This window comes from Sminthopsis crassicaudata, chromosome 2 (assembly GCF_048593235.1).
Source record: "Sminthopsis crassicaudata isolate SCR6 chromosome 2, ASM4859323v1, whole genome shotgun sequence".
Taxonomy (NCBI): domain Eukaryota; kingdom Metazoa; phylum Chordata; class Mammalia; order Dasyuromorphia; family Dasyuridae; genus Sminthopsis; species Sminthopsis crassicaudata.
The window spans coordinates 466,959,857-466,983,384 of NC_133618.1; the positions used below are offsets into that span (position 1 = coordinate 466,959,857).

Sequence of the window (23,528 nt, forward strand, 5' to 3'; positions counted from 1 at the left end):
GGCAACACACTTTGGTGTGGCTTTATTAGTTTGAATTTTTCTCTTTAATTCTAGAATGTTTTAGGCCCAATAAAATAGCTTGTTTTGACCATTGTATTTTTAAAATTAATATGAAGAATCCATGTGGAAATAAAAAGTGTAACATTACAGAACCTCATCTCATTTTTTAAAAAAGTATATGTAAGTGGGAAAGGAATACTTTGGCTCTAAGGTCCTTTCCAGATCTGACACTGATTATTCCAAATTTGAAAGCACAATCTAAATTGATGAGATTCTGCTCTAGAATCCCTTCCAGTTCTAACACATCTAATGAAAAAAAAAAAAAAATTCACTTAGATCTTTAATCCATAATAAGATTATTGAGTTTGGAAGCAAATATTCAACAGTTGGTGAATAAAACTCTGGAATATCAATGGAATAGAATACTACAAATGCTACTAAAAAAAAGATAGCTATGCTGAATATAAAGAAATTTGTAACTGTTAAGTGATATGAATCAAAAGAAAGCAAAGCCAAAAGAACATCATGTACAATGACAGATTACATTAAAAAAAAAAAATCTACACAAATAACTGAGATGATGGACAAAGAGAAATAATAGGAATAAGAGAGAGTAATTATTCTGAACATTATTTTCCCTAGCAATACATTTTAAAGTATTAATGGATGGAATTGCTTCACCCTCAACCCCAAAAAGGAAAGGAAGAAGGTCCATTTTATTCATCTCTTCTCTGGAGATGATCACATATTTTAATGTAATTACACCATCACAATCGTACAGACTTTACCTGAATACTGTGACTTAACTTTTGTACTAATAAAGAAATATCCCTAAACAAAAAAATCAGGCCAAACAGTTAAACTGTGTGTGTGTGTGTGTGTGTGTTTTAATTGAATGAAACGGAATTAACAGATATGTGCAACACTTTGTGACTGCCACCAGGGGTACATAAATAAATCCTAAACAAGCACTGCTTTTGTTCAAAAAGTTTACAAATCAGAAAAACAGATGAAGCATAAATCCAGCACATATTTGGTCCCTAAATCTGGTTTTCTATAATCCCCAATATTATTTCCTTGGCATAAACTATAGTACAAAATTTGATTTTAACAATCCAGCTTCTGGAACAAATGAATTAGGTCTATCAAAGAATCTGGCCAAATTCTGTATTCTATACTTTTCCTTGCGAATTTTTTAATGTTCAGGACTAGGATATCTGGGAAAGAATGAGGATGGGAGGAAAATTGGGAGGACTGGTTTGTAATTTGCAAAGAATTCCAGGGGAAGGGGCCAGGACTCCATTGCAATTCATGTACAATCAAAACTGACACCACATTACTAGTAAGGGAGAGGGAGGAGGTACACATTATAGAAGCCATAATTATAACAAAGAAAGCTCTCCACAACACTCCTCCCCATTCCCCCCCCCACTCCCTAGCCCCAGACAAACATACCCCTCACCTCACTAAGCAATATATGTATAACTGGTTTTAAATCAATTCTAAAATAAGGTACCCACAAATTTCACAGATGTTCTGGCAGATGTTTAAAAGGCTGCACAGATTCTGAGCTAGAAAGTCCTATTAACTAGTCCTAGTTTTAAAGAAGATAAATCAGGGTTTTAGAACAGCACTTTAAATTCTCTTTAATGTGCCTTACAAATGCAAATTTTACTAACTTTGTAGTCCAGAGCATGTCATTAACCTCTCCAAGCTTCCTTTTTCTCACTTATAAAGGGTATATAACAATTTTCTCCCTACTTAGTAAATGGGTATAAAAAATTCTGCACTATACACACCCCAAAGTGGAAAAGCACAAAGCGCAATCCGAGTTAGTTTTTATTATTATTTATTAGCCATCTTTAAAAACAACTTTCTCCAACCCCATCCCCCCTTTGAGGAAGAGTTTCCAAGATAAGCACCATTTATTATAATAATAAAAGGAAAATATTCACAGGATTTCTAAAGTATGATCCTAAATTTTATGCCATTTCATACAGGATTGTTGATGTAAAATATCCCTCCCAAAATCCAGAATTGAAAAGCTATCACGTTAGAGTTTACCAGTAAAATAAACCCCCAAACACAAATGAAAGTTCTTATAATTAAAAACCTAAAAGAAAAAGAAAGAACTTACACAGTTGTCCCCAGAAGAACAAAACGAGTAAGGTACACGATCTTTAGATGTGGAAAAGAATTTGGAACAGAAATTAGCATATATAATATTAGAATATGTTCCAACTCTCTCATTTTACAGATTATCAAGGACTTTTACCATTTCCACAAAGCTAGAAAATATCTGACCCCAGTATCAAGAGTCCCCAGAGAGCACAAGCTGCCTTATCAAGGGCCCCACAAGCCCCTGATACTATCAATAATTAACAATAGTAAATGAAGCTTTCCCCAGATGGTGTCTTGGATTAAGGAATTTAAAATCTAAACACTTTAAGTGCTGGGATAAACAAGAGTAAATTAAAAAAAAAAAAAAAAAGCAGCAAACGTTTAGAAGTTAAAGGCAAGTGAGTGCTAACTATATTCACATACAAGTTTCCAGTTAACATAACTTTTTTAGAAAGAGGGAAAAAAAACCTTTCCCAGTTTCTTGTCTTTTAGCTCTTAGACGGTTAAACCCCAAATTAAGAGCTAAATTGTCGCTAACACAGAAAGCAGTTGCCCGAAGACTCTCCTTCCCTCTCCCCTAAAGAAGCTACTGTTTGCTATAAACCATCTAGGAAATTTTCTCAGCCTTTCCTTGCCAGCACTGCATTATTAATTAGTCCTTTCTCTTTACCTTCCCATGTATCCATTTCATGCTTCTCCGAGTTTGCTGAGAAGTTCTGGAGCAGCCATGAAGAAGGAGAGATCACCAAAAAAGCCTCAGCCTGAAGAGAGACCTCACCATACTTAGTGCCAATTTCTCTCTCCCAGCTTTGGCTTACAACAGTCATCCTCACAGGTCAGTTTACAAGCTGGTCATGTGATTACAAAGTTCAAGCCCTGAGGTCACAACGTGTAAGGAGGCCGTGGACTACCAAAGGTTATCTAAGTGGAATTGATAGACTTATTTTCCTCAGCTAACAATGATGCCGGGCAGTTACCTCAGCACGCTCTTACAGTAACCACCCTCCCACACTGAATGGGCATGGCAAACATGGTGAATATAAACACACAGAACTATAAACTATGCAAAAGGCTGTGTTTGGGGAATCCCCCTCCTCCCTATACCTTAGCTTGTTAGTTTACAACTTAAAAAAAAAAATTCTTTTTAAAGACACTTCTGAAGGGTCTGGCCTGAAGTCTCAGGACTTGGCTGGAAAATTTTTCTATCAAGGAAGAGGAAATGTGGGAGAGTTTGTATTGTTTTGGTGAAGGCTATTGCAATAAAAACGAAGACATGTCAGATTCTAGAATCACACTGTTGGAACTAGCAAGCAACTGGAAGAATGGAATGGTAAAATATACATTGTAAAAAAGTTAGAGATGACAGAAACCTGAGAACAGGCAATGCTAAAATTTGTGAGTTTTAAAAAGTCCACACACTCTTTCTTCCCATTTGGTAGAAAGAAAACTGAGGCTTAAAAGAGGGGGAAAATTTTGCCCAAGATCAAATAGCTGGTAATATAAATAAGCATTTATAGAAAGTCCTTTGAGAAAGGTTCTGACAAAGGTCTCATTTCCAAAATATATAGAGAACTGACCCTAATTTATAAGAAACCGAACCATTCTCCAATTGATAAATGGTCAAAGGATATGAACAGACAATTCTCAGATGAAGAAATTGAAACTATTTCCACTCATATGAAAGAGTGTTCCAAATCACTACTGATCAGAGAAATGCAAATTAAGACCACTCTGAGATATCACTACACACCTGTCAGATTGGCTAAGATGACAGGAACAAATAATGATGAATGTTGGAGGGGATGTGGGAAAACTGGGACACTGATACATTGTTGGTGGAGTTGTGAAAGAATCCAGCCATTCTGGAGAGCAATTTGGAACTATGCCCAAAAAGTTATCAAACTGTGCATACCCTTTGACCCAGCATTGCTGTTATTGGGAAGATGAATGGATGTCCATCAGTTGGAGAATGGTTGGGTAAATTATGGTATATGAATGTTATGGAATATTATTGCTCGGTAAGAAATGACCAGCAGGAGGAATACAGAGAGGCTTGGAGAGACTTACATCAACTGATGCTGAGTGAAATGAGCAGAACCAGAAGATCACTGTATACTTCAACAACAATACTATATGAGGATGTATTCTGATGGAAGTGGAAATCTTCAACATAAAGAAGAGCCAACTCATTTCCAGTTGATCAATGATGGACAGAGGTAGCTACACCCAGAGAAGAAACACTGGGAAGTGAATATAAATTGTTAGCACTAATATCTGTCTGCCCAGGTTACATGTACCTTCGGAATCTAATGCTTATTGTGCAACAAGAAAATGGTATTTACACACATGTATTGTATCTAGGTTATATTGTAACACATGTAAAATGTATGGGATTGCCCTGTCATGGGGGGAGGGAGTGGAGGGAGGGGGGGTAATTTGGAAAAATGAATACAAGGGATAATTTTATAAAAATATATATAATAATTTAAAAAATAATTAAAAAAAACAAAACAAAACAAAGTCCTATGAGAAACTTCTCTCAAAACGACGAAGTTGCAAGTATTACCATCCTGAATACACAAATAAGGAAATGGGCTCAAGGAAATTGAAAGGACTTAAGTACAACTACCAGAGTGGGAATTCAAACCAAGTCTCCAACAACAGCTCTCATTCTCCTATGCTAACCACACTGCCTATAATATTCTTGTAAGTAACTCCAATTTCTGATTTCTTATTCTCACCAACAAACACCATAAAGCATATATATGATTCAGGATATGGAAAGTCAAAACCAAAGCCAGAAACATAATATCATAAAGAGAAAAAAGGCTTTATCTCTTCACTTCCATAATTGATGAATCTGGTTTCATTCCCCTAAATCCATTAAGTTTTTTTAGAAAACCCCATCATGCCTACTGCCTTCCTTATTAGTAAGCACTTAAACATTACAGAGAAAAGCTTCATATTCTGGCAGTTGCATAGGTACACATAATTGTTTTGCTATTACCTTGTAAAACCCAGGCAAATCTGAGAAGAGAAAAAGGATTACTCGATGACCCATAAAAATAAAAGTAGTGTGATGAAAACATAAAGAGTATGGAAATTTGATTTTTATTCAAGCTCAACCATTTACTAGTCCTGAAGCAAATCACTTTTGAACCCTGCTTTGATTTCTTTATCTGTACAATGAAAGATTTGGATGAGGCACTTTCTGAAATCTAATATCTATGTGTTCTTTTCATTCTTCCTACTTATGCTAAACATTGAATGTTGCGATTTTTTTATTTTTTGTTTTTATTTAGGAAGCTATCATGGGCTAATTAGGCTACAGAAGCCAAAAAATGCTTCCTAATTTAAAAACAAAAAGAAAACCACCAAAATACTTTTGTTTTCAGAAATTTTTCCTTCTGGTACTTGCTCAGCCGCTTAAGGACAAATTCAACACAAAATACCTCTTGCAGCATTCCCTAGAGAAAGCATTCCTTTTTAAAGGAAAGGCAGTAAGTCATTACTTTGTTCTGATGAAATTAACTGGCAAACCATGCTATGGCCAATACTAGTGTCTTCTCTATCGAGGAGAACAAAGCACTAAGGATCATGTCACAAATCAAACATCTCATGTCAAAGAGGTGCAATCAATGATTTAAAGGGAGAAGATCAAGCTAGTGATTTCTCTTGTTCTAATAAACTCAACCAAGGAGCCTTTAGAAAAAGCAAGTGGAATTTTGGCCTGTTTTAGAAGTCATATCCACCAAAAAGTAGGTGACAATATAGTTGAACTCTGCTTAGATTATATTTAGATTATTATATTCAGTTCTGAGTGTCACTGGTTAGGCGGGGCATTGAAAAACTAGAGCACATCCCAAGGAGACCAACCAAGATAGGGAGGGACCTGGAATGCATGACATGAAGCATTAAGTTAAGGGAATTCAGGATGATTAGCTTGAGGAGAGAAGATTTTGAGGTCCGGGGATAGATAGGATCATAGTTTTCAAGTATTTGATCAGATTTGATGAGGAAGGATGATTAGATTTGTTTTGCTTGGCCCCAGAAGGCAGAATAAAGACCAGTGGATTCAAGTTTCAGAAAGCCAGATTTCAATTCAATATGATGAAAAAAACTTCCTAATTGTCCAAAAGTGGACTGGGTTGCCTCAGGAGATTTTGTGTTGTTCCCACCAATGGAAATTCTAAAGTAGAAGCTGAATGACTACTCGCTGACATTTTGTAATCCAGAATCCTATTTCATGTCAAAATTTAACTAGATGACATCTTAATATTCTTTCAATTCTAGGATTCTATTATATATACAATTTGCTAATATAAAAGATGGGATCGAATTTCAATTTGGTCTTTCTTCATGACTAAATGAGTTTTCAAACTCATAGAGCCTCATAGGTCACCTTGTCCAAATAACACCTGCAGCAGAATCCCTTCTACAACATTCCTGACAGGTGATTATACAACCTTTTCTTGAACCTCCCCAGTCAGACCTCTTGAAGAAGCCCACATTTGTGTTTCTGAGGTTATATAAATAAACTTGTCTCTTACACCACCTGTGTGACTTTGGTCAAGTCACTTAATCTTGCTGGGCCTCAGTTTCCTCATCCATAAAATGAAGGTACTGAGGTCTGCATCTAAACTTTGAAGCATAGATTAGAGATTATGAGATATATATAAATTCATAGGACTATTATTAATTTTAAGAAAAGCAAAATAAAATATTTTGAATTTCTTTCTAATCCAGGGGGAACAAAATACAATAATTCTGCTTGTCTTTTAGGCCCTTGACATAGAACACTCTCTATAACAAGGAAGAGGAGGCGCTAAATTCAACAAAGTATATGAATATGTGAGTTACAAATCAAACATATTTCTGAAGTCCTTATTACAAGTCATGGATATGAAAGCAATTCTTGCAAGTGAAGTTTGATAAAGAAAAGATAAAACAAAATGATCGATTGTAGATTTTCTTTCTTTTTCTTTACATCGTGTGTATTTTTTCCTCCCCCTAAGACAATTAGGTTTAAGTGACTTGCCCAGGGTCACACAGCTAGGAGGTATTAAATGTCTGAGACCAGATTTGAACTCAGGGTCTCCTCACTTCAGAGCTGACACTATCCACTGCGCCACCTAGCTGCCCCTAGCATCATGTAGATTTCATAAAAACAATTTAGTGCTCAGAAAGTTTAAGGACTTAGCTTATCAAATTTGGCAAATCTTTTTTTAATATCAATAGGAAGGTAGGTACCTCATGATATGTTCTTAGAATCAAGTCTGTGCCTTCAAGAAGCTTATAATCTAGTAGGATAATAAAGTAATGCCACAAATACACACACACACACACACACACACATACATAAATAATACATGATATACACTAAAAAGATGCCACTACGTGCTGTGAAGGCCACAGAGAGCCACAATGAATTCTGAAGAATAGTTGTATGGTCACAGTGGTTGTTAAGATTATTTGGGCAATAGTGAAAAAGTCCAGTTTCTGAAATTATGGCTCTTGACTCTTAAAGAGATCTTATAAATGAATGTGAGGGGGGGTCGTCACAAAATTATGATTATCACTAATGTGTGGTTGGTACACCTATTTCACATATTTATATGGGGTGATGTAAAAAAATTTCTTGGACTAAAAAGGGTCTTGAGTTCTAAGTTTAAGAAGTCATGGTGAGAGGATGAATTGGAGTGAGAAAAGCATGGAAATTTAGGATGCTACTTTCTTGTAAATCTTCATGAACAAATCCATTGTCTAAATTTCTATTCTGTATCCCTCCCTTACCAGTGAGACATCCAATAAAGTCCTGGGGTCCTCAAACTATGGCCTGTGGGCCAGATACTTTGGGCTGAGGACAGTTATACTGCTCGGGTTATGGCAAATGGGCTGAGGGGTGGAGACAAGTGTGAGCTTTTGTTTTTACTATAGTCTGGCCCTCCAACAGTCTGAGGGACAGTGAACTGGCCCCCTATTTAAAAAATTTGAGGACCAATAATAATATATAATATATAATAATAAACCAATGGTATAAAACTCAAATAAACAGATCCTTGCTGTTAACATACTAATGTACAAAACCACAAATTAATATTATCTATGTTATATAGTATTATTATTTTCTTTAAGTATTTCCCAGTTCTATTTTGTAATTTTGTAAGGGGTTTACCACAAGTTTGGTTACCCTTGCTACCTCTGTTGTAAATAAATGTTGGTTTGGTTTTTTTTTTTTAAAGGGGGGGGGGAAATTTAGCAAAACTGATCAAAATATTGAAAAAGTCTTGTGGCATGGTACTTGTTTAATAGATAAATTAAGTCCTAACTTAATCTAAACACAAAAAAGGTAGTTTTGTATATTGCACACTAGTACATTATATTCAGTTTTCGAAAAGCTCTATGGAACTCAATCTTTGCAGAAAAGCAAAGGGAGTATCTTCTCATATTTCTTCTTTTGAGCTAAGCTTATTCTTTATAATTTTGCAACATTCAATTTCAAATATGTGATGTCCTTTACATTTTCATTGTTGTAGTCAATGTTTATTGTTTTCCTGACCACTTATTTTACTTTGCATTAGTTCATGGAAGTCCTTCCATCATGCTCACCATTTCTTTTGGCACAATAATGTTCATCATGTTCTGTTTTCCAACTGATGGTCACTGGATGTTATTTAAAGTAGTCTAGTAAAAAGACTCAAGGGTCTAAAATAGGGTATGAGCAATGTGAATAAAGAGGAAAAATCAGATGAGAATATTATGGAATTAAGAGCGAAAAGAATGCTGACTCTGGAGAACTGGATCCAAATCCAGCCTTTGATCATTCCTACATATGTGTCAATGTTCCTGGGCTTCAATTTTCTCATGTATAAAATGAAGGAGTTGAACTTGATAATCTGTGATATTAGTATGAAAGAGTATGTATAAACTCTAATTTGCACCAATGGAGGAAACAGCAATAGCAAAGAGATAGAGGAAGTTATGTTATCTCATTTACTACTGATAAAAATCCTTGTGATTATACTTAGGTAGGACTATTATCATCATTTTATGTAAGAAGAAACTGAAGGTCAAAAAGATATAGGGACTCGTCCACCCTTCAATTGACTCATAAAAATCAGAACTAGGATTTAAATACTGGTTCTCAGATCAAAAAGTTATCATTCTCCAGGATGTGAAAATCAGCTGACTAGATAGATTTATTCTCACTTTCTCATAAGAGTTCCAAAAACACACTAAAGGTATTCAAGTTTAAGTTGGATATTGGAAGATACGGTAAAAAATGATTCTTATATTGGGCAGGGGATTGAACAAACTATCAAACTACTACCTGCATGTTATTGGAAAAGTCATTTAACCTCTTAGGGCCTCACATTTGTGTATATGCAAAGTGAATGTATTGGTGCGGTAAGAAATGAGAAATATGAATAGAAAACCATGAGAAGAGCTATACTAAGTTGAGTGAAGTAAACAGAGCCATGGGAAAAGTCATATAATGACTGCAACAATGCAAAAAGAAACACCACACACAAAAATTAAGAGTAAATGTTGCAAGATTCCCCATGATTTGAAAGAAGTCCTCCTGTCATGAAGAAGGGAAGATCCTTGGATGCTATACATATTTTCAGACTTGTTAGGTGTAATGATTGGTCATACTGATTCCTCCTTTTCTCTCTCTTTTTTTTGGTCTTTGAAAAAAAAAAAAAAAAGATATATGAGATATCTCCCTAGGAGGGTAAAAGGATGTTACCAGAAATAATGATGTAAAAAACAAAAGAAATAAACAATTTTTTTTTCAAAATGAGTGTATTTGACTAAATATCTCAAGTCTCTTTCCAACTCAAAAATCATACAATTTCTCTTTTAATTCTAAGATTTTTTTCCCCTTAATTCTGAGATTAATAAAGCTTTCAACATATGCTTCAGGGTATTTCTAAAATTGAATTCTTTATTCAAATAACTTATTGTGGGAATAAGCTTCAAAGGCTCCACAGATGCTGGTTTTCACAACAGACCATGCTTCTGCAGAGGTCAAGGGATGGGTGGGTATGTAGAGAATTGCTAACAAAAGTAAATTTCTATTTTGTTTTCATATTCTGACCCTACTTCCTTACTTTCAGAAGAAAGGTTTTAGTTTTCTCTGACAGTATTAAAACATTTTGGTGGAGAACCTCAGAATTAAAAGACTCGGTATTTTTTAAAACTAAGGTCTCATTTTTAGAATTTTGAAATTCTGTTTCCTTTCTATACTAACATTCTACATAATAGGTAGATTTTACCTATCTTTAATAACTGGTTTTAGAATTATTCCAGTTCTAACATACTGTGTTTTAAGATCTTATATAACTCCAACACATAGTAATCTACATACTAAGACATTGACCAGTTTTAGTATGCTATATCCCAGTATTCTTTAATAAAGTCCCTTCTTTCACTTACGTTATAAAGTCTAAGTATTTAATAATAGTCTTAGTTTTGATGTAGCAAAAGAAAACAGAAGATAACACTGAAAAGGCTGGAAAGTTTTTTTAGGGGGTGGGGGTGGGAAGGTATAAGAAAGTTTTGCAGAGGGAAAGAAAATCCTTTAGCTAAAGTATATTTTAAATAGGGTAAAGGTTTGACTTGAGGTCATTCTTTGGTACCTCCACTGGTTCACCCAGCCCCAATTCCAAATTCAACAAATCCCACCCAAGAACAAAGCTCTTATTTTTAATTGATGGTTTGGACTTTAAAAAGTCTGCAAACCGGCTAAGCTAGTTGCAAACCAGCCCAGTGGCAATCCTGATAGCTGCAGACCCTCCCTCCATGCAGAGGAGCTAGAGGCTTAACCTGTTTATCTACACAGAGACAAGAAAAAAATGAGTTTACAATTCCCCCCTATCTGGCATACCTTGGCTGTGACTGAAAAGAAGCTATTTTTTAAGAAATGATAGATACCACTCAAATCCCTCAAGGGATGTCAAGGAAGGACTAAAGTCATGTGAAAATTCTTTATATTTATGCTTATTTGCTCTATTTCATTCAAGTTTAGTCCTCTAACTGGCATTTACAGAGCAGAGGAAGTCTCTTACTCAGAATGTGAGGCAGTGTGATATAGTGGAAAGAGAACAAAATTTGGTGCCAAAAAAAAATTGGTTCATTTTTCTAGTTTCAACAGTGTGGGCAAGATTAAAATTCTCTGGGCTTCAGTTTTCTCAATTGCAAAATAAATAAAATCATACTTGTACTATTTTCTCAATGCTGTTTTAAGAAAAAACATTAACATAGAGTTTGAAGTATTGAATAGAAGTATTGGTAGTTTTTCTTCCAAGGTAGATACATATTGAAAAGAACACTGTATTTAGTTTTCAGAGGGCTTGGGTTTGATTTCTGGCTGGGCCATTTGTGATCCATGTGAACTTGGACAAATAATTTCATACTTCCATGCACGCATCTCAATAGCTTCACTGGTCAAACTAACAACAATGCCCATGTCCTGCTACCCTAAGGATCAGGTTGTAAGATGGCTTACATTTGTGTAGTGTTTTACATAAATTATTAATCTTCCTCCTAACCAAACTCCCAATATATCACTTTCAAAGGCTTGGGAGGCAAAAGGCCTTTCATTTCATATCCAAGTATGAATCAAGAAGTTTGCTTGTCTATTCTCTCCTCAGTGCCTTGCCTGGTCACATCAGGGCTTCCTAATTCCTCTCTATAAATTAGTTATGTACATGATCAGGACTACAGACGCTATATATGACAAAAGCCATTATTCTAAAGCAACCTAGGGATTTATAATCTGGCCTTAAAGTTCAAACCAGTTATAATAAATTATGTGGAAAGGACAAAAGACAAGGAAAAACCAAGTTGGATAAATTTATTAAAGATGATAAGAGTAAGAAAGATGGTACAAGAAAGCAGTGCCAGGAAAAAAAGGCCCAGAAATCCTAGCAAACTACATTAATACTGTGAAATGGAAGCCCCTAGAAGTTAAAATATAATATTAAGCTTCATTAACAGAAACACAGAATCTAGAAGACATCCTCCTCCTCTGTACACGATTATTATATTAATATTTTATGAAGGGCAACGAAATTAGAGGATGCTCAAAGAAGGGAAAGCAGTACAGAGAAAAGGATATGAAGAAAAAAAAAAGGACATGAAAAAGCTGGGGGTATATAGCTTGGACAAGCAAAGACAGGCAGTGGAGGCAAAGAGATGATCACTTTCTTCAAGAATTAGACTAATTCTGCTTGACCCACAAGACACAAGTAAAACTATTATGTGAAAATTGTAGAGAGGGAGATTTGGTCCAAGGAAAACTTCCAAAAAAATTTTCATTCTTAGAAGTTTTCAAGTTATCAAGTGGATAATATCCTTTCTAGGGATGTTGTAGAGATGGACTAGAGTAGATTACCTTTAAATTTTTATGAGTTCTGAGATTCTATGGTTCTACTAAAGATCCTCAAATCTTCTCATCTAGGCATTAAGGTGTGGCACCCATTTTAAAACATTTCTCTCACACAGGGACCTGGGGCTTTAGTGTTGAGGAAAATACAAAAAGTTTAAATGAGATAGTTCCTACTTACTCACCTTCATGAAATTTCTGGTTTAGACTAGGGATTGGACACCTGTAAATAACTCTAATATACAATAAGGGTATCAGAAAAATGCCAAGTGCTATGAGACCTGAGAGGGAAGTTTGTTACTGATATATATAGTAGTTCAGGGAAGGCTTCATGAAGGAGGTGGCATTTGATCTGGGCTTTATAAAAGAGGTAACATATCAGCAAGTGGAAAAGGGGATGGAAAACAGGTTAGTAAAAACATACAGAAAAGAAATTTCAAGGAGATGGAAGGGCAAAGTGTACCTAAAATATAGTACACAAAAAGATTAGAATTAAAGTACTATAAAGTTAAGATGGCATCAGCCCCTGGATCTCCTTGAACTACAGGCTGTATGAAAATAGGGTAGAGGTGACAGACTATAAAGAAAAGATTAGGGCCCACCGATATAGGAGATACAGATAAAATTAATAGGACCTGGTAATTTATTAACTATTAGAAATGAAAGACTTCCTTTTCTTGGCAAAGAGTAGGAGGATTTTGGGTCTGGAAAACTGTTAGACAAAGCCATTGGGCTGGTTGATTTTATTTAATTATTTTTCTTTGTCTCAAAAAAGAGTTTAATGGAGGGGTGGGTAAATAAAGAACTCTACCCAGAAATGTTGGTGATATAAAAGCAAAAGGCATCGATAAAACCTTTAATAAAAACCAAGAAAGTGAAGAAGTAAGAACATAGAAGACCCAAATGAATGATAAGGCCAAGAAGAAATAACAAGTCTAGAAATAGGGTAAAATAAAATACCTTTAATTAATTTTAATCATGGAAGTCATGTTCCTTTAGATATTAATTTTGGATTTTAAGAGATGGGAAGAGTTTAGGATTGTTGATATTTAAGACTAATCATTATAACAATCACATTTCTATATTGATGCTTTGACTTTAGAATCATCCCAAATGACCTATATATAAAAAAAAACAGGCAATGCAAGTATAACTATCATTTTTATAAAGGAGAAAACTATAAACTGAGGGCCATAGACAGAAAATAACTTTACCATAGTCACATAGCTAATAAAGAGGGAACATCTTTTTAGAGTTAAATCCAGATTATTTGACTCCAAAATCAGAGTGCTTTTTATTGACACAATATCAGTCTACCAAGTAGAGAAAACCATAAAGCAATCTTTCCAAACTTTTCTTTACAGGCAGGAATTCACACTTGATGGCTTGGAAGATAAGCAGGGAAAGTCAAAATAACATAGTAAAAAGAACAATAGGCTAGTTCTAGTTGTGGCATTGGGCAAATCATTTCACATTTCTGAGCCAGGTTCCTTACCTGTAAGAAAACTGAGTTCTCAGGCTCTTTTTTTCCTAGTCTAACCTTCTGCTTTAAGGTCTCTTCAAATGCTCCATGAGACTAAGGATGAAAAGGTTATACTCTCCATCCTGCTTTTAGTTTAGCCTCCTATGCAAATGTCCTGCTTTCTAACATCAACCCAAATAGTCAAACCACTCTTAATAAAACTTTTTCTGCTAAAAGGAGGGAATCTCCTTGTAGCTAAAAGGCTCTGCCCCCAGCTCAGCAGGTGCTTCTGCTTCATCAATCACAGCTGTCTCTGGGGGCAATACTATTGACCTGACCCATGTCAGTAAGTGACCAAACATCACAACAACACTTTCAGTAAGGCCCAGTTCGCTTGGTTTCCCTGCCAGGGGCAGACAACTACTGTTCTCAGCAGTTCTGAGAATAACCCAAGATGACAGTCAATTAGGCCTAGTGAGAGGACCTGGGTGTGAATAGAGATACACCTTGATACAAAACTTTATTTTGTTTTCTGATTCTAGATAAGGTTGAGGAGAAAAAGAATTGAATTCAGGGGCAAGTCTCTTCCTGCTCTAAAATTCTGAGTATATGAACTGTAATTTGCAGCCAGGATGACAGGATTGAAGCAGCATAGGAAAGAGAATAAGGCAGCCTGGGCTGAAATCTTTCTGACTATGTAAGCCAAGGTGTCACTCATTCCCTCAGTTTCTTTATCAATAAAAGTGAGTATAATAATATATTCACAACTGTCCTGGACAGGACTGCTATGATAACCAAATGAGATGAATGTAAAAACTCCACATAACTTGAGAACTGCTATATAAATAAAAAATAATTATTTGGATTAGGAGTTAGGAGTTAGAAATGGAAGTTAAGTTTGTTTTGGTTTAGGAATGATTCCCACCTCTCCAGTCTCTTGACAAAGGCAAAATTTTCAGGTAAAAACTGGTATTTATTCCAAGTCAAAAAATACAGAAGATAAAAGTCTGTCTTAATGTATCATATCCTGGATTATACTCCAGAAGAGAAACCACAATAAAAAGCAAGCAAAGAACCTATCCAGTTACCAAGCAGTGGGGAGACTTAAAATAGTTTTGGGGAAAATTCTTGTTTGTTTCCTTCGATTTTGAAATAGAAATGCTAAAGTAAGAATAGAAAAATGTCAGAACTGGAAGGGACCTTGATTCAGTGAATATTAGAGCTAAAGGGTCATGAAACATAGAACATAAAGACTTTAGAAAATGTGTAATGAACATGAATAATTCCAAGTGTCTTTTAATCAAGCAATAATTTGAGAGCTGTATAGAAGGACTATAGTAAAATTTATTTGTAAGTTAGATGACCTGACTTGTAAGGAGATGATTTCTCTAACACTACAGATAGCAATCTTTGGACATGTTAAAGAAAATTATTTAACAGCACTGGCAGAGGAGTAAGGACCAAGTCATACCATCTTAGGAACTATAATAACTTACTCATAATGACAACTAAAACCCTCAAGATTTCCCTATCTTCTTCATTAGATAACTATATTAGAGGGAAAACACATGGAACAAGTCTGATGCAGTTTAAAGACCTAGATTAGAACTTGAGAACTGTAATCCTTTAGAGGTAAATAACTTATTTAAAGGATCCTCAATTTCCTCACCTTTAAAAGGGGAAACTTTGGACTAGCCTGATCTCCAAGGACCCTTCTAGTTCTAACATTTTGTTGTTCAGTGCGGCCTGACTCTTTGTGGCCCCATTTGGGGGTTTTCTTGGCAAAGATTGGGGAGTAGTTTGTCATTTCCTTCTTCAGCTAATTTTACAGTTGAGGAAATTGAGGCAAATAAGGTGAACTGATTTGCCCAGGGTCACACAGCTAGTAAATGTCTGAAGCTAGATTTGAACTGAGGAAGGTAAGTCTTCCTAACTCCAGGTCCAGCACTCTATTCATTGTGCCACCTAGCTGCCTGCCCTTAACATGACCATTGTCTAGATATGAAAGTGATATACCAGAGATTATAGTGGGGACTGCTTGAGAGGCAGAGGGATTGACTTAGAAGTCATCCACTCCAGAAAGTTTTATATGAATTGAAACAATGTTAGTAGAAACGAAAAACAAACAAAAACTCTCAACAACCACTAACATCAATTCTAATTAAAGAAAAAAAAATTGTATGAGAATAACCAATGTTGGCCATAGTCAAAGATTTTTTTTTTAAAAATACATTTCCTTTCATTCTTTGCAGAAATGTGGAATTATGGTTGTAGAGAACACTGTATACTGTTAGAATTAGTTGATATGTTAGTTATACAGAAGTGTTCCCTTCCCCCCTTTCCTTTTTATTCTTTGCTACTATGGTTTAATAGACAGAAGAGAGAGATTTTGGATATAAAGGCAATGTAAAACACATTTCTTTAAAAAGTCATCGATGATGCTTGCTTCAGCAGCACACAGACTAAAACTGAAACAATATATAGAAGATTAGCATGCCCCCTGTGCAAGAATGCTATGCAAATTTGTGAAAAATTCTATCTTACATTTTTTTAAAGTTACATAAGGGTTTGAGAAGCTTTAGATCCTTTTAAGAATTAACTCATAGGCCTGGAGAGACTTAAATCAACTGATGCTGAGTGAAATGAGCAGAACCAGAAGATCACTGTACACTTCAACAACAATACTGTATGGGGATGTATTCTGATGGAAGTGGAAATCTTCAACATAAAGAAGATCCAACTCACTTCCAGTTGATCAATGATGGACAGGGGTAGCTGCACCCAGAGAAGAAACACTGGGAGGGGAATGAAAATTGTTAGCACTAATATCTGTCTGCCCAGGTTGCATGTACCTTCGGATTCTAATGTTTATTGTGCAACAAGAAAATGATATTCGCACACATGTATTGTACCTAGACTATATTGTAACACATGTAAAATGTATGGTATTGCCTGTCGTCGGGGGGAGGGAATAGAGGGAGGGGGGGTAATTTGGAAAAATGAATACAAGGGATAATATTATAAAATATATATATATATATATATATATATATATATATATAATAAAAAAAAAAAAAGAATGCTTGAAAAAAAAAAAAAAAAAAAAAGAATTAACTCATAAAAGTTCTAAAAACATAAATACTTACCAGTAACTGTCTAGACCTACAATGTTAGCATATTCCCTAAGCATTTTTCACATTGATTAAATTATCACATCAGCTAATTTACAATTTCATCTCTTAGGTATGAAACCCATGTGCATTTCCATAGGATGGCAGGAGGCAGTAAGAGGTACCAGGTGGATCAAGTTTATTCATTCTATAAAATGGACCTAAGCCTATTCGGCAAGTTCTGATTTTGACATTTGTTAAATGCTGTGAGCACTTGAGCAATCCAATTCCTTTTATAGAGCTTCACTTTTCTCATCTATATTATGAGAAGATAGGATTAGATGATCTCTAAGGAATCTCCCAGTTTTTCTGGAATTCTTGAGCCTAAGGTTCCTTTGAACTCTACTATAATCCTTTCCCCATTGCATCATGTTTGTTTAGCATAGTGGCAACACCACCACAGCAAATATGCTAGCTTTATGATCAATTAAGCAATAAATATTTATTAAGTACTTATTTTATGTAAGCACTGGGAACACAAAGACAAAACCACCATCAATTTCTAATCTCAAAAAACTTATATTCTATGGGGAGAAATGATTGGTACAGAAACAGGAAAGTGCTACTACTGGGTCTATAACGCAAGGAAATCATACAGGAGGGGAAAGGACCCATATGTGCAAAAATGTTTGTAGTAACTATTTCAATAGTAGCAAAGAACTAAAAAATGAACAGATGCTCATCCATTGGGAAATTGGCTGAACAAGTTGTGATATATTAAGATAATGAAATGTTATTTGTTCTATTAAAAAATTCAAACAAGATGAAATTAGAAAGTTCTAGAAAGATTTACATGAACTGATGATGCTGAGTGAAATAAGCACAATCAGGAATATATTGTAATCAATAACAGCAAGAATGTGTGATGAGCAACTATGAAGACTTAGTTCTTCTCAGCAGTTCAGTGGTCCAAAGCAATCCCAAAAGATTTTAGGCAGAAAATACCATCTGCATCCAGAAAAAGAACTAAAGAGACTAAATGTAAATCTACATATTCTATGTTCACTTCTTTTTTGTTTTTTAAATTTTTCTCATGGTTTTTCCTTTTTGCTCTGATTGCTCTCTCCCAATTCATAAAGCAATGTGTTAAAAATAAATAAATTAAAGAAAAGAAAAATACCTGACTCTGAACCCACTTTTTAAGTATTACTTGACAGAATCCAAGTAATAATCAATAAATAAATACATCCAGCAAAGGATTAAAAATGGGGAAAGAAAAATCAGGAAAGACTTCATGTATGAGTTGGGTTTTAAAGGAACAAATGAATTCAGAGAAGACCAATTTAAAGAGGAGTACAGGCAAGGTAGGAAGACGAAGTAGACAATAGATGTCCTTGTTTGATGGAACTAATTGATCAACAAGCACTTATTAAATGGTACCACATGTCAGGCACCACACTAAGTGCTGAGGATAGAAATAGAATGAAATAATCACTATTTTAAAGATGTTTAATATAAAGACTAAATATAATGAGACTAAACATAAAGTTAAATGTATATAGTAGTTTGAGAAAGGAGGCACCAGCAATTGGGTAGCATCAGAAAAGAGCTCATAAAGGAGTTGGTATTTCTGTTCCATTTTGAAAAGAGGAATTCTAGGAGGAGGAGATTAAAAGAAATTGCATTCCAGGAATGGGGGATGGAGACAGGACATATAATGCTATGTGTGGATAAGGGGGGGGGGGGGAGAGAAAGGCTAGTTGAATTGAATCTCAGAATGTAAGAGAAAGACCAACATCCAGTAAGACTGGAAAAATAGGTTGCAGCCAGGTTGTAAAGAACCTTAAAAGATAAGCAAAGTAGTTTATATCTGAGCCTACAAGTAACAGGGAGCCACAGGAGCTGACAGAATAGGGGAGTAACATAGTCAGAGATCTTCATTTAAGGAAAATCACTTTGGTACCACAGTGTGCGTCATGCAGAGAGGAGAGCAATTTAAAGGAGGGAGGCCAATTAAGAGGCACTTGCAATAATCTGGCTGAGAGGTAAAGGTCTAAATTTAGGTGGTAATTGTGAGTAAAGAGTAATGTGAGAGCTTCATAGCTATAGAAAAGACAAGATTTGGAAACTGATTGACCACGTGTGGTAAGAGAGAATGAGTTCAGAAACATCCACATAGATCTCTCTTCCCCAACTGGTGACTTCCTGTCCTATGAAGCATTTGATGAAGTGCCCAAGCCTTCATACTCACTTCTAACCTGGTTTTCATCTTGCTTTCTACAGATTCCATCTCCATTGCATTTAACTATTAACAGTGGAGCTAACTTTACTCCTGTGGGCTCTTCCACAGATTTTTACCTCCCATATCTTCCTTTTCAGCTCCCTTTTGTGTCTTGTCTTCCCTTTATACAATGTAAGCTTCTTGAAGGTGAGGATTGTCTTTCACTTTACTAATATTTTATTCCCAATACTTAGCACAATGCCTGGCAGACAGTAAGTGCTTACTTAATAAATGCTTTTTCTAATACAATCTAATCTTGTATAATTTCAAATTGAAAACCAAAATGATGGAACCAATTCACTATTCAACTATGATAACACTATTAGTAGATGTTACTTTTCCAGAGCACCTGTTAACATCAATAAATTTTTTTTTTTTTTTTTTTTTTTTTTGGTCATCTTTGCCAATTTGTATGGCAAGAAAGGAGAAATCTCAGTTTGAATGTTTTGGTTTTTTTACTTTAATTTTGGAGACTATATGCAATGAATTTTTACTTATTTCCATGAATCATTTCCATGAAATATGTGATCACTTTAATTTGCAATTTTTCTTGGGCAGCCAGATAGTACAATGGATAGAGTGCTTACTCTGAGTTCAGGAAGATCTGGATTCAAATCTAGCTTCAAGCACTTAGAATGTGGCCTTGAGCAAATTACCTAACCTCTGTTTGCCTTAGTTTTCTCAGCTTTACAATAGGACTTAACTCACTTGAATGTCAAGAGGCTCAAATGAGATCATATTTGTAAACGAACTTAGCACATTACCTGTACATAGTAGGTACAATGTAAATACCTATTCCCTTTTCTTTCTCCTCTTCTTATGAATTATGTTCATATTCTTCTGAGCATGTACTTACTGGGGAATAACTCTCGGTATTATATAGACTGTAAAAGCTTAAAAATATTTGTTGACTAAAGTCAAATTTATCTATTTTATTTATGATCATGTGCATGATTTAATTCTTGTCAAACTGCTTTTCCTAAAAAAATGTTTCTCTCTCAACAGTTTAATGTAACCTTTTTCTTGAGAGTTAACAAACATTTATTTAACATGCCAGGCACTATATTGCTGTCTAGGTATACAATAAAGTTAAAACAAAACAAAAAGCAGTTATTGGCTTCAAGAAACTCCTATTGTGATTTCAGAAATTCTGCAAACAATTATACCTACAAAATATATACAATATGGAGTTATTTTGCGGGAAGGACTACAATGAATTCATTAAGTAATGTGAAAGATTGGGAAAGGATTCCTGCAGAAGGTGGGATGTGATCAGTCTTGAAGAAAGACAGGGAATCCAGGGAGTATAGGTGAGAAAAGAGAACTTAATGAAAACTTTTTCAAACCAGAAGCGGTTTCTATTTTGGGTATTTGTCCCTTCCTTTCAAAGTTAACACAAAGTCTTCTACTATAAATGTGTTTTGTGAATTTTTATTGCCCTGGGCTAAGGAAGTACTATTTATTCTATATTCCAAAAAACAAGGTGATAAAAACTAGTATCACGCCTAAAAAGTAAATGAAATGTCCAAGGTCACACAGCTAAAAGCATCAAAATTAGGAATCCATGAATTAAAGCCAGGGTCACAGCATCACAGGATTTCTGTACAGCAAGCAAATAAGCCTGTTAGGCATGGTGTTGAACATTAGATGTACAATGAAAGTCAAACTCTTGAAGCCAAAAAGAAAAAGAAAAAAAAAAAAAAAAAATCAAGAGAAGGAAGAGGTTTGCAACGTCAAATACCAAGTCAGGTGTCAAAACAGGCCTAGAAGATAGAATTCCTGACTTCTAGGCTTCAATTCTTTTTACAAAGCCCTAGGATACCTTCTAGTGAATATGGACTTACTCATCTAAAAATCTATGGGTCATTTGTTCAAAATTCGTTCAAATATCCTGAAGCATTTATCAACACCCACAATTTTACAGAAATTAATCTAAATTTGTGCTGGAGATGCAAATACAAATAAAGCAAAGTTTTCTAGTCATCATGTTCACAGAGGACATCCAAAATAAATGGATGAGGCTGTGGGATTCTTGGAATCCTTGAATTTAGTTTTTTAGAATTTTGATAATTGTATTTCAATATGCTTGGTTTCCTTTATAATACTATATATTTTACTTTTACATTTACATTTTAAAAAATTATCTGGGAAGGGCTCTTCTAGACTGTCAAAGGGATCCATGACACAAAAAAGGTTTAAGAGCCTGTGGATGAAGAGAATCAGGAAAGGTTTTCTGAAAGAAATGGGATTTGGGCTGAGTGTTTAAGTGGGCAAGGGAATCCAAGAGATAAAGAGCTTAAGGGTTAGGCACGTCAAGATAGAACATCATGTAGGGAGAATAGCAAGGAGGACAGTTTGGCCAGATTGAAGAGTATGGGAAGGAGAGTAATGGTCAGCCTAGAAAAGTATGTTGAAAAACCAGAACTTTCCCTAAACTGTTCTTGAAATCACCAGATAACACTCATCTAATCACTAACTGATAAATAAATTCTGCATACAATGTTTAGAATAAAACTAACATGACTTTGTAGTTGCATCATATATATCTACCAGATCATAAACCAGAGGCTACCTGGCTTAACAGATGTACAGATTGCAAGGAAACAATCAGCCATTCTATCTCCCCAAACTGCCAAAAACTGATAGTTGAAGAACTCAAAAATACTGTTTTTATTTAAAGCGAGTAAATAAATGTATTTTCTCATCTCTGCTAATTAATATCTGTGTCACTTGAGCTGGCTGCTTCCTCTTTCTGTGCCTCAATTTCCTCATCTATAAAATGTGGAAGTTGATCAATGGATTAAAATGGCTTCCTGGTTCCGATATTCTACATTCCTCAGAGTTGAATTTATAAGATAGATTTCTCAATTGATACAAAATGCAGTTTTCCTTTCATGATCTTTCACAGATCTCTATATAAAGTGATCTTTACATAATGCCAATTTGTTCACAAATGTGCAGGAGGAAGGAGGGAGGGCCAAGCTTATGGAGGGTGGGAGCTTACACATGGGTTCAAGGACATAAAAAACATGTGGGAACCAATGTGTGTGATGGATCAGGGCAGGTCTTCTCTTGCTGGAGGTTTCAAGTGAATAGACCACTCCTCCAAGAGTGGTGATGTCTGCCTGTTCATTCTTTTGCCTTTACTTGGAGGGGTTGGGTTTTTTTTTTTTTTTTTTTTTTTAAAGAGGTTGTTTTTTGTGTGTTTATTTGTTTTAGTATTCTGGGTTGATGGTTGAGATGGTAATGGTGTGTGTGTGTGTGTGTGTGTGTGTGTGTGTGTGTGTGTGTGTGTGTGTGTAAAAGAAAGGAAAAGAGAGAAGAGGAAGTAGGAAGCTGAAGAGCAGGAGTAGAAAGAAAGCAAAGTAAAATATAGCAAAGCTTCTTAAGCTATGGACCCCATATAGGGTCCTGTGACAGAATATGGAGATCAAGAGAAATCTGGCTACAGTAAAACGTTTCTGACTGTAATACACATTGCAGTATCAAATAATCTGCAAAGATTTAATTCTCTATATAAAAATAAACAAGCACATCCAACTTATCAGCATAAAAATTTATTTTCATCTTTAATAAAATCCTATATATAACAAAGAATTGTTTAAAATAAATTCCTTTGTGATTTATCATCAGTAAATATTTGTTTTGTATACCTATTTTATAATATACCTATACCCAGGGTCGAGTAAAAATTTCTTGGGCAAAAAGGGATCATAAGTGGAAAAACTTAAGGAGCTAACAAACCCAAGATAGGTTTTTTTTGTTTTTTTTTTTTGGGGGGGGGGCAGGGGAATGCAAATTTCTTTGAGAATCCTTTACATGAAGTTAAATTTGTGTAATGCAACTTTAACATAAAGCAAGAACTATCTGTAGTTCTATAAGGCTCCTTTGACAACTTCTAGAATGTTCTAGTCCTAAAAATGTAATTTTAGGGATGTTATTAAAATAAAAAGACCATAAGCCTGCTCTTAAAAGAAAAGCCAAATCCCCTTATAGTAAATGTCCCAGATTTATAAGAAATTTTGTACTCTTTTTTATGAATTGGCTCAGGGTACCTGCTAAACTTCAAACATATTTCCTTTTCCTTTTTTTCTACTAAAAAATTCTTTTTTTTTTTAAACTTTGAAAATCCAGTTAATGTGCTTTCCCCATGAAGCCCTGCTC

General features: G+C 35.0%; 1 protein-coding gene and 1 non-coding gene across 4 annotated transcripts in view; one reads left to right on the top strand and one right to left on the bottom strand.

The window, feature by feature from the left end:
• NR6A1 (nuclear receptor subfamily 6 group A member 1) overlaps nt 1–23,528 on the bottom strand; it is a 250,333-nt gene that overhangs the window by 76,309 nt on the left and 150,496 nt on the right. The window contains exon 1 of one of the 3 annotated variants that reach the window (XM_074293064.1): nt 2,792–3,111. The exons of 1 other annotated variant lie outside the window; for it this stretch is intronic. In XM_074293064.1, coding sequence (XP_074149165.1) covers nt 2,792–2,948 — 157 coding nt within the window. In that variant the 5' untranslated portion in view covers nt 2,949–3,111. Of the gene's footprint in view, nt 1–2,791; nt 3,112–23,528 lie in introns of those variants that run through there. One more of the 3 variants, XM_074293062.1, reaches the window with a different exon arrangement.
• LOC141559168 (U6 spliceosomal RNA) lies at nt 16,416–16,523 on the top strand. The gene has a single exon (XR_012487251.1). It is a non-coding gene; the product is annotated as a U6 spliceosomal RNA (small nuclear RNA).